General features: G+C 53.2%; 1 protein-coding gene and 1 long non-coding RNA gene across 2 annotated transcripts; one reads left to right on the top strand and one right to left on the bottom strand.

The window, feature by feature from the left end:
• Positions 1-831: 831 nt before the first annotated feature.
• On the bottom strand, positions 832-3,873 carry LOC113594876 (uncharacterized). Its single transcript, XR_003415353.2, has 3 exons — positions 3,439-3,873; positions 1,461-1,652; positions 832-1,208 (listed from the first exon to the last, which is right to left on the bottom strand). It is a non-coding gene; the product is annotated as an uncharacterized LOC113594876 (long non-coding RNA).
• TMEM114 (transmembrane protein 114) lies at positions 3,844-18,956 on the top strand. The gene is made up of 4 exons (XM_027043119.2): positions 3,844-4,278; positions 4,577-4,657; positions 13,812-13,949; positions 15,174-18,956. Exons 1-4 carry the CDS (start codon positions 4,059-4,061, stop codon positions 15,404-15,406), a joined length of 672 nt encoding a protein of 223 aa, XP_026898920.1. The 5' UTR covers positions 3,844-4,058; the 3' UTR covers positions 15,407-18,956.
• Positions 18,957-19,339: the final 383 nt, after the last annotated feature.

Below are 19,339 nucleotides of genomic sequence, written 5' to 3'. Positions count from 1 at the left end.
GTGAGGACCCAGAGGCAGGGAAGAATGTCACATGTTCAAAGCCTGGGCGTGTGAGGCTGGCGAGGCAGTCAGGGCCTCAGGCCAGCAGAGCTGCATGAATCCAGAATCCACTAAATACAAAATGCGTCCTTGCCCATGAAGCCTGGAGCTTTGTCATGAGACGTAACCTTTCTTCTTGACGTCCTGACATCCTCCCTCCTTTCTGCCCTTCTTCTCTTTCTTTTAAAACATTTCCTCCTTGGGGCGCCTGGGTGGCTCAGTCACTTAGGCCTCCGACTCTTGGTTTCAGCTCAGGGTGTGATGTCCCAGTCCATGGGATTGGGCTCTGCGCAGATAGCTCAAAGCCTGCTTGGGATTCTCTCTCTTTCCCTCTGTCTCTGCCCCTCCTCTGCTCATGCTCTCTCTCTCTCTCTCTCTCTCTCTCTCTCAAAATAAATACGCTCTAAAAAATTAAAAAAATTTTTTCCCTTACATTCTTAAATTGCAGTCCCTCCCACCCCCATCTCAAAGTGCTTTCCACACATACTAATGGTAACATTGCTCTGACTCTGCAGAGGTTACAAAGTGCTTTTACATCCACCAACCTCACCCACTTATCCCATCCTCATAGTGCCCCTTCTGGGACTGGTAGGTAGGAGTACCCCCATTTTACAGCTGAGGAAACTGAGGCTCAGAGAAGGAAGGCACCTTGTCTGGGCTCTCAGGGCCTGTAAGATGCTGATCTAAGACTCAAAATCAACCTCTGAAGCCCCGTCTCTGATGTTGTTCTCTGCCACTCCCAGACCCAGCATGGTGCCCGGTGTGGCTTTAATTCTAAATGCTGTGGTTTGTTTGGATTCTGCCTCAGGAGCCTTCCAATGTTATCATGCCTCTTCAGTTGACTGGCTGAGTAATGATATCATCCAGTGTCTGATGTGCTTCACCCCTTTCCCTATTTATTGAAAAACATTAGTGTTTTTTTTTTTTTTTTTTTTTAAGAGTGACTGAGCACAGTTAGGTAGATTATATTAAAATTCTCAGGAACAACAGAGTGATGAAAACCAACCAAGTTATCCGTATAAAGGGGCCTGGAAGAAGTCCTCCTTTTGGGGTTGAGGAAAGTGAGACCTGGTGAAGACACAGGAACAGGCTGGGCGGAGGGGGCATCTTCTGGGCTGGTCTTCTCCTGGTTCCGGTAACCGCACCTTGGTTTTCCTTTGGGAAGCTACCTGATTTTTCCCAGATGAGATACAGGATGCTCAGTTAAATTTGAACTTCAGGTTGGAAAACAACAATTTGTGTGTGTGTGTGTGTGTGTGTGTGTGTGTGTGTGTGTGTGTATTCCAAGTATTGCATGGTACATACTTGTACTATATATCTACTCATTGTTTATCTGAAATTCAAATTTGACTTTACTTGCTGCATTGGATAGCCGTGACCCCTCTTAGCCCAAATGTTGGGGGGAAACTGATCCACCTTACCTTGGGTCCAGGAAAGGACAGGTGATCTGGGCTTGGCCACCATGGCATTTTATCCCTCCTATCCACAGAGATGAGTCAGAGATGGGGAGATCAGCTTCAATGTTGGAAATTTGCCTGGCACCATTGAAAAAGAGATTCTTTCTTTTGGCTGGGGTCACTCATCTGGACCCCTGGGGTCCAACAAGTGAGAGTCTGCATAAGAATGAAGCCAAGAGAGAGGGGAACAGCAACAGAAAGAGAGAGAGAGAGAGAAGAGATTTAACGTTAAAGACACCACTGGGGGGCCTGGGACCAGCCTCACTGAATTTCACCTCCATCCTGCCTCCCAAGTGCTGATGGAACAGGGGAGGGCTGATCTCATGATGTTGCAAGCGAGGGCAACAGCGACAGTGGGATGCATTGAAAGCAAAGGCTTCTTTTGGGGATGGTTGTGGGAAAGGCCAGTCCTCATCAAGGCAGTGGTGGAGGCAGTGACCGAGTGGAAAGGTGTGCACAGTCAAGGGGAGGGTGTGGTCTTGCTGGCGGTCGTGCTGTTCAGGGTGCAGGTGCTGCGGATGACGAAGGTGCAGATACCAATGATGGGGGTCAGGATGGTGTTGGTAAGGAGAATAAAGTAACGAGGGAAACACTGGTTCCTGACCTGTCCGTCCCCAAGTCTTACCAGCTCTGCCCTCATCAGAATTTTCAAATTATCTATTCACTTCACTGTCTGTGTACGCCATCACCACCCACGCCCAAGCCGCCAGCAGCTCTTGTTGCTTCTACGGCTACGTCCTCGTCACTGACCTCCTTGCTGCCCTTCCTGCCTCTCCCTATGGTCTCTGCTCCGTGCCAAAGTCTGCGTGGAGCATGACATTTAAAAAAAAAATGTAAATTCAAGTTTCAGTTCTCTGCCCAAACCCATTCAGTGGCTGCAGCTAGGATCCCAACGCTCCATCATGGCCTCCGGACTGCAGTGACCTGGCCCCTACCTGTACCCCAACCTCATTTCCCTCCAGTAGCTTCTCTCTCACTATGTTCTTGTCTGATTACTCTTCTTTTGGTTTTTCTAGAATATACTAAACCCTTTGTGTAAGGCACGTCCTGGGCGTGAAATGCCTTGCCATGCTTCACGTGTCAGTGCCCGTGTCACTTCCTAGATTCCAAATCCACACGACCTCCTCCTGTTCCTTTCTCCCATGGCACCCTGTTCTAAGGACACTCTGTTGAATGATTCTCTCTCCAGTTTATCAGTTGCAGAGTCTTGGCACAATGTTTCTTCAAGAGTGTGTCACGGGAGAGCTGCAGGTCCTAAGGATGGTCACCTCCAGCAGCCAGAATCCTCATCCAATGACCTGGGCGTGCGACACAAATAGCATTATTTCCTCTTTGTGTCCTGCGTTGAAAAGGCTGAGAAGCCTACACCATGCACTTCTCAATGGCAGGGGCTGTTTGGGTTGCTCATGCCTACGTTAACATAAGCTATAGTGTTTGGCCCATAGTAGGCACTCAAGAGGTATTTCTTGAAAGAATGAAAGGTTTTATGGTGGTGAAGAAGGTGGTGGAATTCATAAGGATGATGGTGCTGATAAAGAAGAGGTTGGCGGGGCGCCGGCCGGTTGAGCGTCCGACTTCGGCTCAGGTCATGATCTCGCGGTCCGTGAGTTCGAGCCCCGCGTCGGGCTCTGTGCTGACCGCTCAGAGCCTGGAGCCTGTTTCAGATTCTGTGTCTCCCTCTCTCTGACCCTCCCCTCTTCATGCTCTGTCTCTCTGTGTCTCAAAAATAAATAAACGTTAACAAAATTAAAAAAAAAAAAAAGAATGGTGATGGTGGTGATAATGACGGTGGCGGTGATGGTGGTGGCAGTGATGGAGGTCTTCCGCGAAGAGGCAGGGGAGGCGATAGACTCAGAGCACCTGGCCTAGCCCATCGCTTTAAAAAGCTTTCATGAAAAACGGGCCCGCCTTTTGCCTCTGCAGTCGACCTAGAAATACCAACCAGAGGTGGGTTTTGGACGAAGTGTATTGGAGCTGGAGGAAGAGGGGCTGTTGAAGACTGCCAGGCCGGCGAGGCCCCGCCGCCTTCCTCCCAGGTTGTGGGAGGGCTGCCCTCTTGCAGTCCGCCACCGAGAACTTCCGTACTTGTCTGGACGAGGGACGGGGGACCGGAGGGGGAGCCGTGGGAAGGCCCCGAGCACGTGTGGCTGGAAGTGGGGAGAGCCGGGAGGGCTGGGGCGGAAAGGGCCAGGCAGGGCAGACTGGGTGACGGCCAGACAGAGGGAAGAGAGCCTGGGAGGAAAGTAGGGGATGGGAGTGGAGGGCTGGGGTGGGGTCCAGCGAGGCGGGGGAGGTCCAAGGGGAGGGATGAGGGCTCGGATGGGGGTCTGAAGGCGGAGGTGGAAGGCCGGGGTCTCAGGTGCGGGGTCTGAGAGTGGCGGTGGCTCCGCGAGGCCGGGGCGGTTGAGGGAGGGGCGCTGGCAGGTCCGCGGGCGCAGGTGAGGGTCTGAGGGCGGAGCCAGGGCCGGAGGGAGGGCTGGCGGACGGCAGGCCCGCGCGGCTCCGAGTCCCGAGGCTGGGGAGCCGGAGCTGGGAGCCGCGGGCGGCGGTCCCGGCTGCGCCATGCGGGTGCACCTGGGCGCGCTGGCGGGCGCGGCGGCGCTGACCGGGGCGCTCAGCTTCGTGCTCCTGGCGGCCGCCATCAGCACGGACTTCTGGTACATCATTGACACCGAGCGGCTGGAGCGGGGCGGCCCGGGCGTGCGGGGCCGGGCGGGGGCCGCCAACCGCAGCCAGCTCGAACCCCTGAGCTCGCACTCCGGCCTCTGGCGCACCTGCCGAGGTGAGGCTGAGCGCGGGGACCCTGCGCGGTGCGCGCCCGCCGGGGACCTGTTGCCGGGCTCGCAGCTGTTCCCCTGCCCCCCACCCACCCCCCGCCGCCCCAAGGCACAAAACGGGGGGTCTGGGCCCGGGCCAGGTGGGCGGGGGGCTGCAGAGCGGGGCTGGTTCCGGCCGCAGCTGCTCCGGGCTCCGCACGATCCTCCCCCGGGGCGGCAGCCAGGGTGGGCGCGGGGGGGCGAGGCCACCGGCTGGGGTCCCCGCTCCGGGCCCGCAGCCTCTGATTCCTCCGCCCCATCTAGTCCAGAGCCCGTGTGCGCCGCTGATGAACCCCTTCTGGCAGGAAAACGTGACCGTCAGCGACTCAAGCCGGCAACTTCTCAGTGAGTCCCGGGAGGTTGGGGATCGGGGGAGAATCCCGGGTCTGGACGCCAGGTTTGGGGCTCTCCTCCAAAGAGCGGGGCCAGGGCGCTGCGGAGGGGGCGCTCCGGTACCGGGCCGGGGAGGGGAGGGGAGGGGAGTGAGGGGCAGGGGCCGGGCCTCTCTTGCTCCACAGGTTGCATCGTGTGGTTTAGAACTCATTCGACAAACGTTCATCACAGGCTTTCTATGTGCCAGGCATCATGCTGACAATTAAGACCTAGGTCATGCCCTCCAGGAGCTCACATACTAGCTGCGGCGACAGATGTAGAAATGCACAGTCACGTTTCAGAGTGACAAGCAGCGGGGGTGCGGGGTGGAAGAGACACCTAAACCAGCCTGGGGACCTGAATGCTGAAAAGAGAGATCTTAGCCCATAGATCCGAAGGCACGCCCCGTGTCAGCCTTATTTGTATCCTCAGTGCTGAGAACAAGCGCTTGGATTTGTGCAATGATTCAAGAAAGGCAATCAAGGGGCAGAGAGCAGCCCCCTCCCTCCAGGGGAAATGAACATAATAGTTCAGTTCGTTCACCGAGACTCGCAGTGGACCAGACATGGAGCTAAATGCTTTCCATCTATGTTTTCATTTAATGTGCACCTGCTGTGCTATGGAGTTAGTATCATCTCCATTATTGCCTTCATTTTTCAGGGAGGTACCATAGAAACAATCTGATGAGGCAATGAGGGCTAAGCTCCATAGACCCTGAGAAATGTGAGTAGCTCTGGGTAGGCTTGTTGAGGCTTGGGGACAAAGCTGAAGTCACTGGCCAGGGTGCCTCTCCAATTCCCTTCTCCCCCTTGTTCTTTTTCTCCGGCTAGAATGTGCTAAATTTCCTCCTGCCGCTGGGACTTTGCACGTGCTATTTCCTCTGCCTGAACTCTCCCTGCTCCTGTCCTGCCAGCTTGACTTGCTCAGCTTCTACTCATAGCACAGGTTTTGTGACAGTTTTTGAGTCAAAGTCTGGCTCCCTCATTAGACCATGAAAACATGAGGGCAGGGGCCATGTCTGTCTTGCCTCAGCTTGATGCCCAATATTTAGCACAGAACCTGGCATGGAGTGGGGTCAAAGCCAAGATTTGCTGAGCAGGGGTGAGAATGAGTATATTATAGTATGTTAGAAGTGGAACATAAATTAATAAATATGTCAGTGAAACAGACCCTTTCTCCGAAGTCTGGTGGTGTGCCGGGAAAGAGTTAACAATGGTCTTTCTGGGGAAGGAGGGAGTCTCCTGGTTTGATTTGAAGCATTTGCCGATTTCTGTGGTGTAGATGTTTCAAGCTGTCAACATGATGTCAACTGGCTCCCCAAAATCCCCAAAACTTAGCTGTTGGCTCTCATGAGATGATAGAACCCAGTCCCACTGCATAAGGTCCCAGTGAAGGAGATGTCCCCTAGACCCTTGAAATATGTGGGAGATGAGGGAACTCTGTCTTCAGCCCCAGACAGAGCAGAATCAATGTTCGGTGTTCCTAGAGCATCATTTCAAGAATAATCAAGAGTTCCTGGCCTTGGCGTGAGGGAGGTGGGTGTCAAATGCCAGCCCAGACCTTTAGCAGGACACTCTGTGCTCTTGGGACAGGTGTCTTAACCTCTCTGAGCCTCAGTTCCCTCATTGGCAAAGTGGGCATACCAGCCATCTCTCTTCATGAGGATGCGGGGAGGATGGGATGGGCGGGTGCGTTTGAGGAGCCTCAGCGGTGCCTGTGCTCCTTGAGTTCACCTTGAGTCGGAGTTGCTGCTACACCACGAAGGCTGCCCCTTCAGACCGCATGTTCGTTGCACACCACCCCCAGAAAGAGCCTTTTCTCAGACTCCCTTTATCCCCAGAATGAACCGTGAATCTTGGCCAAGCTCTTTTGTTATGTGAAGATGTTCCTTTCCTTCGAGGACCTGCTTTTGAGGTCGTAGACGAGACAGGACAGTTGTCAAAGCAGCACGTTCTCCGAGTCAGCTTCCTAGACAAATCCCAGTGGGAGTGTCTGGGGAAGGAGTCTTGGGTTTTTTCCTGCAAGGAAACCCAAGCAGGCAGACCACTCCAGCGCCTGCTAAAACCCCACCTTGCTTGGATGTTTTGTCTTCCACATTAGCTCTGGGGTTGACATGGGTTTGGTTGCTTGGCCAGGGACTGGAATTATTTTTTTTTTTGGGGGGGGGGGCTCGTCAGATTGCATACCGTGTCGAGAAAAGAGCCATAATCTAGAAACAACCAGGCTAGCTGCATCAGCCAGGAGTCTTTTGGTGAAACACAAATCATCCTTGTTTAAACAAGAAGAGGAATTCTTGGTCCGCTTGAAAAGTTCAAGTGTGCTGGGATCCAGAGAGCTAGACTCAATTTCTTTCTTCTCCTCTCTGCGCTTTGCTTCTGTTTGGGTCCTGTTTTCAACAAGTCCTCTCCAGTCTCAGCAACCCAAGCGGCAGGAGGCTCTCTGTTTCCCAAAAGTCTGCAGAAACTTCCAAATAGGCTTCTCATTGGGCCACATTGGATCACAAGCCCAGGTCTGAGCCAATCATTGTGGCCGAGGGGATGGGATGTGGTGATTGGCCGGGCAGAGTCGGCGCTTGTAACTTGGGATAGGAGCAGGGCCAGTCCTGTCATAGAGGGGGGGCCCCCATATCTGACCAGCTGTGTGACTTCTGGCAGGTCCCCTGCTTCCATAAATGGGCTGCTTTGAGATGGAATGAGATCACATAAGCAAAGCAGCATAGTGACACCATGCATAGTGGGAGCTCAATTAATGTCGCCTCCTCCTGCTCTAAGTCGCATTGCCTCCCTGAGCCTCAGGCTTCTCGTCTGTAAAATGGAGCTAATCACTAGAGACTTAGTCCGTAAGTATTCCTTCTCACACTGGGCTAGATGGGCGGGGGGCTAGAACACGAGGAGACAGGTGCGTCTCACACAGAGTTTAGAGTCTAGCGCAGAAGGCAGATGATAAACACACGGGCCAGCGACTAAATAAACGTAAACTTGTTTCAAATAGTAGCAGGTGTACAAAGGGAATGAGGCAGGGTCACCTTTCCGTGGAGTGGTTGAAGGACAGGGAACAGCCAACATTTATGGAACAGTCGCGTGTGCCCGATGCTGTTCTGAGCGCTTTGCATTATATCACCTCGCTTAATCTTCACGACAGCCTCACAAGGCAGGAACTTTTGTTATCACCCTCACTTTTCAAATGAGGAAACTGAAGCACAGAGAGGTTAGGTAAGTTATCAAAGTTTGCACAGTAGCAGGTAGGTCTGGGAATTGAATCCAGGCCGTTGCTACCCTTTGAGAAGGAGACGACACTGAGTACGATTCCCACGTAATGTGCGCGTGCTGAGCCCGAGGCCATCGGAGTCCAGAAGAGGAGCCATTGGCTCTTTCCTGGATTCAGAGTCCCCACCCATCCTACACCGCCTCTTCTGACAAGGAATCAGATCGAGATTACCAGGAGGCTTAGCATGAGCAGAGCTGTGCAGTAGATTTGGGGTGGTGGGGGAGGTCCAGAGACAGCTGGAAGGCCGGTGTTTCTGGAGACAGCGTGGAAAGCGGGTCTGGTTTTTTCTTCTTTTATGTATTTAAAAGGTTTTAATGTTTATTTATTTTTGAGAGGGAGAGAGAATGAGCTGGGGAGGGGCAGAGAAAGACAGAGACACAGGATCTGAAACAGGCTCCAGGCTCTGAGCTTTCAGCACAAAGCCCAACGCAGGGCTGGAACCCACGAACTGTGAGACCGTGACCTGAGCCAAAGCCGGACGCTTAACCGACTAAGCCACCCAGGCGCCCCTCTATTTTTTATTTTTGAGAGAGAAAGAGAGAGCGTGAGTGGGGGAGGTGCAGAGAGAGGGGGACAGAGGATCTGAGGTGGGCTCCATGCTGACAGCAGAGAGCCCGATATGAGGCTCGAACTCATGACTTGAGCCGAAGTCAGATGCTCAACTGACTGAGCCCCCCAGGTGCCCCCAGAAAGTGCTTCTTACACACACCTCAAATCCTTCCTGTTCCTTACTTTGGCTGCATCTCCGAAGAGCCAGGAAAAAGGTCAGACTGATCCTCCTACAGCCAAATGCATCAGACACGGAGAGGCCAAACGCCTCGCCCAACACAGCACAGCAGGGGCAGAAGCTGGACGGAGGGCCAGAGGCCTGGCCTGCTTGTCCTCTGAGGAGGTGATGTTGGAAAAATCACAAGACTGGATCTCCAGTCCTTCTGGGAACCCAGCTGTTGCAGCGGTGTGGAAAATTAAAACCAGCCCTCCCATGAGGCTTCGTGCAGATTTCAAGAGTAGAGATGGTGGGGGACAGAAAGAAAGGGATTGGGGACATAATGGCATTCAGAGGCTGCCTGAATCCAGGGGGAAATTCTCAGTGTGACTTATGCATAGCTGTGTGGTAGGCAGGAGGGTCTCAGCATCTCCGGGCACAAAGGCCCTCTTGGCTGCCTCTTGGGGTGCCTGTTGAAAGTCAAGTATACACTTTAAACGAACAAGGAGCCACTCTGGAAAACAGTGTGGAGGTTTCCCCCCAAATTAAAAATAGACCTACCCTATGACCCAGCAATAGCACTGCTAGGAATTTACCCAAGGGATACAGGAGTGCTGATGCCTAGGGGCACTTGTACCCCAATGTTTATAGCAGCACTCTCAACAATAGCCAAATTGTGGAAAAAGCCTAAATGTCCATCAACTGATGAATGGATAAAGAAATTGTGGTTTCTATACACAATGGAGTGCTACGTGGCAATGAGAAAGAATGAAATATGGCCCTTTGTAGCAATGTGGATGGAACTGGAGAGTGTGATGCTAAGTGAAATAAGCCATACAGAGAAAGACAGATACCATATGTTTTCACTCTTATGTGGATCCTGAGAAACTTAACAGAAACCCATGGGGGAGGGGAAGGAAAAAAAAAGAAAAAAAAGAGGTTAGAGTGGGAGAGAGAGCCAAAGCATAAGAGACTCTTAAAAACTGAGAACAAACTGAGGGTTGATGGGGGGTGGGAAGGAGGGGAGGGTAGGTGATGGGCATTGAAGAGGGCATTTTTGGGGATGAGCACTGGGTGTTGTATGGAAACGAATTTGACAATAAATTTCATATAATAAAAAAAATAAAATTAAAAAAAATTAAAAAAAAATAAACGAACAAGGAAACAAAAGATTCATATTCGAAGTGATTCCATTTCTTGGGATCCTACTACAAGGTCTCTAAGAAGAGGCTCACCCAAACCGTGTTTGTAACAGCAGAGAACAAGGTACGATCTCAGTGCTCATGGGTGGAGATATGCTACGTGTCTGCCTGTGGTATGTTTATTCTTCGGAAGATGATGTAAATCCGTAAAGAAGAGTATACTAATGTGGATAAAACGCCAAGAAATACCGTGGAGTGAATAAAGCAAGTTCCAGAGTGTTATGGGTAATGTGATGCTATTCCCAACACGATCTCTTTGCTATGAGTACGGCCAAAAACAATAAGATGCACCTTTATTTACGTGCCATTAGGAAAGGAAGCAACACGGCCATTGTAATTGTGAGGTGCTGTGGAAGGTCCAACACATGATGTTTTCAGATTGAAGGGTGCCCTTTAGAATTAGAGAGACAGGTGAATACCTAGGAAGATACGTAAACATATGGAAAGAAGACCGGAAGTATGTACATCCAAGCATTGACAAGAGGTTCGCTCTGGGGAGGAGAGGACGAAGGAGGGGTTGAGGTGGTGGCCACACTGCTCTTGTCTTCGTTTCTTGGAAGAACAATGTTGTTGTGTTTGCTATAGAGCAAGCCCCAGGAGGATGCCCCCGGGTGGTTGGATTTCTCCTTAGCATGGCTCCTGGGATCTTGGTGAGCCCCCCCTGGCTCTCCAGCTGCAAGAGCTGGGATGTGCGGATGCTTCCAGATAACTCCGGCTTCGTGGACTTGGCGCTTTCTGTCCCCTCGTTCAGGAACGCCTGCCCCCACGCCTTCTCATCTGACCTTAGGTCCAGACCTCTTTTGCATCCCTGAGAGACCTTCCTAATCCCCAGACTGGGTGAAACGCCCATCTTACCACCCCTTTGTCAGCCTCCTTGGCTGTTCCATCTCCGCTGCTCCACCTTGAGCAACTGACCTGCGTGTCTTGAACCTCACTTTCTTCATCTGTGAAATGGGAATCACAGTTCTTACCTGGTGGAGCCCAGGATGCTGGAGGGCAAGAAGGAAACAGTTATTCTCACACTTGGCGCTCATTAACAGCTTGGCAAAGTCAAAGCCCTTGGTCCAACGGACAGGAGAGGAAGCAGGCTTTTGGGAGACAATGACATTCACCTGGGTACAGGTAGAGTCGGGAATTGAACCCAGGTCATTGCTTGTAGAGCCCTGCTTTGCCCACATCACAGTAATGCATCTTGGGTTGCACGATGTCATCCCTGTTCTCAAAAGGACCGAGTTGTGTGTGGTCACAACAGATTCAAGGACAAATATGTAAAAATTTTTAAAAAATTTAAATCCAATTTAATTAACATATAGTGTAATAATGACTTCAGGAGTAGAATTTAGTGATTCATCACTTACATACAACACCCAGTGCTCATCCCAACAAGTGCCCTCCTAATGGCCATCGCCCATCTAGCCCATCCCCAACCCACCTCCCCTCCATCAGCCCTCAGCTTGTTGTCTGTATTTAAGAGTCTCTTTTGGTTTGCCTCCCTCTCTCTTTTAATCTTATTTTTCCTTCAAATTAAAAAAAAAAATTCACTTCCTTACCAGGCACGGTAGGACTGAATATCTCTGAGCCCTTCCTGGGGCTCAGCGTCACTTTGACAAGGTTTGAAAATAAAGTCAGTGTGACATTTCCCCCTTTGGGAGATGGTTCCTGAGATTTTCTTCTTTTGCCAGTGCCTCGGATATTTCTGGAGAGAGTTGTGTCTCTGCTTTCTTTAAGAGCACGACTATTACTTGGGTAACCACCCTGGGGCTGCCTGACCTCGCTGGCATTGTGGAATTGGAAGCCTGGTTTTCCCAGTGAGCAGTTCTTTGAACAGTGTGAAAACAGGATGATCACAATAATCTTTTCCTTGGCATGAACATTTTTGCCTCTTTCTGTATTTGCTCTTCTCTTTACTTGCCACAAAGCACTTCTATATTGAAAGGTCTCTTGCCCTTGGACACACATTTGCCCTTGATAAAACAATGACCTGTCAACATTTATGATGATTATTATTAATTCTATGTAGTAATCTTGGCTACTATCTGTTGAGCTGCTACCATAAACACTGTACTGGATTGGAAGGTGTCACCCCCTCTCCCCCCAAAAAAGAAAGATACGTCCATGTCCTAACCCCTGGTCCGTGGAGATGTGACCTTATTTGCAAACAGTGTCCTTGTACATGTAATTAAGTTCAGGATCTTAAAAAAAATTTTTTTTAAGTTTATTTACTTCTGGGAGAGAGAGAGAGAGAGACACAGAACCTGAAGTAGGCTCCAGGCTCTGAGCTGTCAGCACAGAGCCAGACGCAGGGCTCGAACCCACCAACCATGAGATCATGACCTGAGCTGAAGTTGGATGCTCAACTGACTGAGCCACCCAGCCTCCCCAGAAGTGGATACATTTCTAAGGGGAACAGAACTCAGAATCAATATTCATGCCCCACGTCTGTGGCTCTGGAAATAACAAAGACTAGGACACACACACACACACGCTCACACCCCACAAGAAGCTCAGCCAAACTTCAGCAGGAGATTTTACAACTCTCCCACAGGAAGCCTGTTCTTACCCAGACATTTAATTGAACGTGTACGTCAAGTCAGCTTGCGGTGTGTCTGGGGAAACTCACACGCCGTGCCGCCGGGCTGAACCCGCCCCAGGAAACCTCATTAATTTCTAAACGAGAAATGATTTCCCTTCCCAGCCATAGTCTGGAGGCAATGCCATACAGGGCCACAGATCTTACAGGTTCTGGCCCAAGACTTTTCCTGAAGGAAGGAAGGAAGGAAGGAAGGAAGGAAGGAAGGAGGGAGGGAGGGAGGGAGGGAAGAAGGGAGGTCGGTCTTGTTTCCTTGATTTGCCAGGGCTGGTAGCATTTAGAGGGTTGAAGACAAGGTGATCTGGTCACAGTGGGTGTCGGACCGGATTATTGTCTCCATCATTGTTATTACTGGCAAGGTCACAATCTATCTAGTACTTACCACATGGTTTACACTTTCCTGCGCTGCCCCATCATCTTCACGCACGCCGTCCTTATGGTAATACTGTGAATCCCATATTACTGCCTCCGTTTCACAGATGTGGACAGGGAGGTTCTGTGGAGTTAAGTGACATGCCCGTGGCCCCATAGTCAGCCTGAATTCAGATGCAGAGCATCTGGCTCTCAAGTCCATCGTTTTAACCACTGGGGTGCTTGCTTGACATACAGCATTATATTAGTGTCGGGGGAGGGGCGCCTGGGTGGCCCAGTCGGTTAAGCATCCTACTTCGGCTCAGGTCACAATCTCAGAGTTCGTGAGTTCGAGTCCCGCGTCGGGCTCTGTGCGGACAGCTCAGAGCCTGGAGCCGGCTTCGGATTCTGTGCCTCCCTCTCTCTCTGTCCCTCCCCTACTCACACTCTGTCTCTCTCTCCCTCAAAAATAAATAAACAATAAAAAAGTTTTTAAAAATATATTAGTTTCAGGGGTACATAGGGATTTGACAATTCTGTACATGATGCTCAGTGCTCATCATGACAGGTGTAGTCACCATCTGTCTCCATACAACGTTACTACTGTATTAATGACTGTAGTCCCCATGCAGTGACTCATTTATCTTATACTTGGGAGTGTGTACCTCTTAACTCCCTTTATGTCACTTGTCCCGCCACCCCCCCCCTTTCTGGTAGCCACCAGTTTGTTCTGGGCATGAAAGTGTCTGTTTTCTGTTTGCTCATTCACTTGTCTTTTAGATTCTACATCAGTGAAATCGGATGGTATGTGTCTTTCTCTTAACTTCATTTAGACGAGGGAATATTACTCAGCCATGAAAAAGAGTGAGGTCTTGACACGGTAGTAACAACGCTGTTAATTTTTGCTCGCAGCACCTGGGGCCTGGCCCCTAGGTGGTGCACAGTGTTTGTTGATTGACTGCAGGGTGTTGCTAACCCTCCTCTGCCCGCTGTCCTCCTTTCTCTTCTAAGCCATGCACGGGACATTTGTGATTCTGCTGCCGCTCAGCCTTATCCTGATGGTTTTTGGGGGGATGACGGGGTTTCTGAGCTTCCTCCTTCGAGTCTCCATCCTCCTCCTGCTCACGGGGACCCTCTTCCTCTTTGGAGGTAGGTGCCCCCATGCGTGGAGCGCGGGCTTCGGAAGGGGATGTGCATGAACCCTCGGCAGGGGTGGGTGGGGCAGGCGTCCCATTCCCTCTCTGGGTCTCGGTTTCCCCATCTGTGACATGGGGATGTCCATATGTGACATTCTGTCCACATAGCTGGGTGGGGTGAATGGTTTTGGCCCAGGGTCCCTGGGTCTGTGGCCCCAAGAGAGAAGCAGAGGGCAGGGGCAGATCCTCAGGATTGCTTTCCTGGTTTCACAGAAGACGCTGACAGCTTCCGCTTGAGGGCTGTGGGTTGGCCGGAGACCCTTGGTCTTCATGTCTCTCTGATGTCCTGACAGATCCTGCTTGATGCTTGCTTAAAAAATGGGCAATGCCTGTCATCCCTGTGGTCTGGCAGACCAGAGGCTTTCAAAGATGGGGTCCAGCGTGAGGCTGGGAGCGTAAGGCCTCCCTCCTTGAAAACAAAACAAAACAAAACAAAACAAAACAAGAACAGAGGTGATGCACACACCTGGGGTCCATGGAAGAAAAAACCCAAAAAGAATGTCTGGACGTGAAAATATCGTGAGGCTCAGGTGTCCTCCAATCACCCACTACTGTTACCAATACTGGCGTTAACAGCTCACTCAGTGACTAATTCTCGAAACCACGCTGGCCAGTTGTACTTTCTGCAGTGGTGGGAAGTCTGATCCGCGCTGTGCCAAGGGGGAGCCTCGAACCAGGCTGTGGGGTGCTTGAGGTGTGGCGGATGCCCGGGAGGGCTGAGGGGTTCGTTTAAATTGGTTTAAGTCATCCCCTGTAGCCAGCAGCTGTGGCCCTGGACGGCACTGCCCTAGTTCACGGTCTATGGAGGCCCACCGCGTGCCAGCCCTGTTCTGGGCGCTGGGGGAATCCAGGACGAGGCCCCTGGAACTCATAGCCCGTTGTCGGGGGGTGGACGTCAGCTCAGTGATCTCACAAATGCAAAATGCGCCTCTGACCTGGGCAGTGACGGAGGGCCGGGCCGTGAGGTGCTGTGAAACCACAGGGGGTTTGACCTGCTCTGGGAGGTCCTGGAATCAACACGAGCTGAGATGTGACTAACAGGAGCTTTTGAGGGCAGAAGGGACAGGGAAGGGAGCAGAGGGGGAGGAGGAGGGGAAAGGGGGGGGAGGGGGAGGAGCAGGAGGAGGAAGAGGCAGAGCCCCGGGGTTTGATCTGCTCTCCTTTGCCTGTCCCGCAGCCTTGGTGACCCTCGCTGGAATGAGCGTCTACATCGCGTACTCGGCCGCCGCCTTCCAGGAGGCACTGTGTCTCCTGGAGCAGAAGGCCCTCCTGGACCAGGTGGACATCCGCTTCGGCTGGTCCCTGGCCCTGGGCTGGATCAGCTTCGTCACCGAGCTGTTCACCGGGGTGGCCTTCGTGGTGGCGGCCCGTGTGCTCAGCCTGAGGCAGAGGCAGGACCAGGCCGTCTGAGCCCGGGTACCTGGTCCGCTGGGAGGGAGGGGCTGGCCGGGGGCGGCCGGGACCCGTTGGGGGGGGGGGGGGGCTGCAGTCTCCTCCTCCTCAGCCCGAGAGCCACTGTGGACTGAGCTCCGGACCCGGCTGTCGACTTCGTGCCGTGTGTGCGGCCGGGCCTGGCGCGTCTGTGTGTCCGTGCACGTGTGTGTCCGTGCGGGCCGGAGGGAGCTGCGGGAGTGCAGAATCCCCATCACCTGGAGTGACAAACGCACCCCCTTCATCGTAAGCGGAGCCTCCCAGCGTCCGCAGGCCCCCCCACCCCCTGCCTTCGCGTCAGCCCTCACCCTACGCCCCCGCCCAGTGGATCGGCTCGCCTTCTTTGCCAAGGACACGGGAGACCAGAGAGGTCAGGAGAGCTGCAGAAAGGTGCACAGCGAGCTGGTGGTGTTTTCCTCGCTGCAGGGACAGTACTCAGTCCTTCCCCTCGACTGCTCTGAGCCGGTTTAGCGGCTGGCTGCAGGGTGCTTGCTGTGGGTGGCTGTGCTGCGACCTGGAGCCCAGGGGGGCGGGGGCAGTGTGAAAGTAGGGGACGAGAGCAGAAGTCTGGGCTTCTCACCAGCCAGGCCGTGCACACACGTCCTGCTGAAGTCAGCCGGGTGCGTGCTCGTCCCGCCCGGAGTCCCGGGGCTCGAGTAAGTCCGGCTCACTCGGAGCGGAGATTCTGCGATCAGGGCCTGTGCTTTGAGACGTCACACGATCGTCCCGGACGTGAAGGCCTGAGGGCCTCTGGTGGTCAGTGCACTGGTCCCCTTGCGTGTGGCTTCATCGCTGTTGCCGGGGAGGACCACCGACACGCTCACAACAGACGGGAAGAGGAATCGGCAGGCTTGGGGTTTGCAGGAAGGAACAGTTAGCAGACTCGCCCGGGGAGGGAAGAATGACGAGCACGTTCGCGCTCGGTGGGCGAGAACATCCTCACAGATGCAGCAACAACTCCTGGGTGGTTGTCTTGGCCCTTAGTTTCCACGTGAGTGTGTTGACTGAGCCTGCTTCCCTGGCCGCAAGCCCACGGCTGGCGAGGTCCACACATGCCGGGAATGCGGAAACCAGGGTCCCCCGAGGAATCGGCACATCTCAGTCGTCACTGGCATTTAAACAGTGAGCAGGGGCCACCTCAGGAAACTGTGCATTTCTAACACGCCTCCAGAAGGGAGGTGTTTGTTGTAAAGTATCCCCCCCACCCCACCCTGCTGTCCCCACACGCGGTCTTCTGTCCAAAGTGTGAAGTCTGCCGTGGACCAAGTCCTGGTGACACTTTTCCAGCTCTTGTGTAATGACACAGCGTTAGTTGTCGTGTGGCCTTCGTGGGTCTGGGTGGGGGATGGTGCCCACCTGCGTGGGCCTGTTGGCATGGAGTGTTCTCCAGGGAAGCCTGGCTCCTTCTAGGCAAACATAAGTCTGCGGGTGACGTGGGCCTTTGTCAGTGTAGGTGCTGGGGGTGGGCCTAGGATGTGAGGTGACAGACTCCCATGGAGTTTGCCGACGGGACGATCTTCAGGGACTCCTTGTATCCCTTCCTCCCTCCCCCAGGACATTCCATCCCTCCTTTCTTCCTGGTTTTCCAGCCCATGGGAATGGGGGTGCCCAAAGTGTCCGCATATCTGAATCCCCTGGGGTGGCTCTGCTCACACCGGAGCATGTGAGACTCTTCTCGGTGTCCAAACCCCCCTGGCGGGCTGCCCTCCCCAGGGGCCGAAAGAGCCAGTCAGGAGGTCCTGGTGGGACCCGAGAATTCACATTGCTGACCAGCTCCCGGGTGATGGGGATGCTACTGGCCCGGGACCACTGTGTGTATGACATCAATCTGGAGGATTTGCTAAGTGACAGGGGTGATTGTCACCTTACCACACATTAGAATCACCTGGGCATCTTTTAAAAGCCCTGTGCCCCGGGCTGCATCCTTGCTCTGATGGCATCTGGAGGCAGAGAACTCTCTGGATGGTTCCAGCGCACAGCTGAGGTTTTGAACCTATTCTTGTAAAAGATTCAGAAGATTCCTCGGTAAGTGCAGGTTTGGGGGTCGTGAGATGACACTACCACCGTCCTCACCATGGCACCATCACCCTCACCGTGACATCACCCTCCTTGTGTGGCATCACTTCACGATGACCTCCCCTTCCTGTGTCGTGAGCATCATCACAGCTGACCCTTGCTGGGTACTTGTTAGGCACCTGCACTCTTCCACATGCTGTCAGTCAGTCACTCAACAAACAGGTGCATGCTGGGAGCTGGGGGCGCTGACCCACCGGAGCAAGCTCTCGGCCTCTGAGCTGCCGCGTGATCGAGGAGGGAGGGGGGCAAAACCGGTGGTGGGTGGCGGGGACTATGGAGATAAGCGGGGCAGGATACAGGAGAGGAGACTGAGGCACAGACAGGCGAAGTTAACTGGCCCGAGGGCACGAAGAGAGAAAGGGGTACACCTGGGATGGAAATTAGATCTGCCTGACGGCAGGATGATTTCCTTTCTCTCCCGTGAGCCAAGCCAACACCGGCACCACTCGGCTTTCTGTCTGCTGGTGGGTTTAGGACATCGCCCTGCCTCCTGTCTCAGTCTGGAAAAGTGCAGGCTGAGCAGATCGCTCACAAGGCCCCATGGGGAGGGGAGCCGGCAAAGTTGCAAAATCGGTTAGCATGCCTCGCCTCGGAGAGAAATGAAAAGTTTTCCCGGAGGGGGCCGCCATGCTAGTGAGACAGCGGTCTTTGCCGCCACCTGCTGGTTGTGAGGTGGACGTGCGTCGGCGGGGGGGGGGGGGCCTGATTTCTCAAATCGGTCCAAGGACTCTTCAGTCCTCTGGGTGCCCAGCCATGTGTCTGACACTGCAGGGCACGGGCTCTCCGCTGGGGCGATTCACCGTCTCCTGCCCACCTGGGATGTTGGCTATGGCCACAGACATTTTTGGCTGTCACAGCTGGGGATGAGTGCTCCTGGCATCTGGTGGGCAGAGGCCACAGGGACACTGCTAAGCATCCTTCAGTGCACAGGGCAGTCCCCACGACAGAGAATTACCTAGTCCCACGTGTCAGGCGTGCCGAGCTTGAGAAACCCTGCTCCGAGCACAGAAAGCACATGTGTACTCAAGGAACCAACAACATAGTTGGAAAGAATCTCATTCATTCAGTGAATAATTGCCAAACTCCTATGATGTGTCTAGAACTGTTCTTGGGGTCTGGGACACTGGGGACGCATCAGTGCAGGTGAGTGACAAGATCTGTGTCCTTACTAGCTTATACGGAAATGGCCGATACATGAACCAATGATACACATGAGAAATTTAGGTAGTATTAGGGTCATGAAGAAAATAAAACAGGGTCAGGAGCTAGAGGGTGGCCAAGAGAGACAGTAGTCTAGGAAGGACAGTCAGAGAGGGCTTTTGGGAGGAGGTGGAATTGTGCTGAGACCCAGTGAGGAATCTGCCATGTGGGGAAACAGCAGACCAAGCAGATGACAGACAGTAAGTACAAAGGCCCTGAGGTGGAAACAAGCTCATGTGTTTGAAAAGAAGAAAGAAGGGGCGCCTGGGTGGCTCAGTCGGTTGAGCGTCCGACTTCAGCTCAGGTCACGATCTCACCGACCGTGAGTTCGAGCCCCGCGTCGGGCTCTGGGCTGATGGCTCAGAGCCTGGAGCCTGCTTCCGATTCTGTGTCTCCCTCTCACTCTGCCCCTCCCCCGTTCATGCTCTGTATCTCTCTGCCTCAAAAATAAATAAATGTTAAAAAAAATTAAAAAAAAAAAGGAAGAAAGAAGGAGAGTGGAGGGAGGGTGTAGGAGGTGATTAGGGGTGGGAGGTACGTAGGTAAAAGGGGGGAGGAGGGAGAGGAAGGGGTCGGCTAGTGCCCATGGTCTATGGCAAGGAGGTGCCAAGGATAAGTGGGGTTTGCGATTCTGTT

Source organism: Acinonyx jubatus, chromosome E3, assembly GCF_027475565.1.
Source record: "Acinonyx jubatus isolate Ajub_Pintada_27869175 chromosome E3, VMU_Ajub_asm_v1.0, whole genome shotgun sequence".
NCBI lineage: Eukaryota > Metazoa > Chordata > Mammalia > Carnivora > Felidae > Acinonyx > Acinonyx jubatus.
Note: the sequence above shows the minus strand (reverse complement) of the source record. Positions and strands in the feature narration are given on the sequence as shown.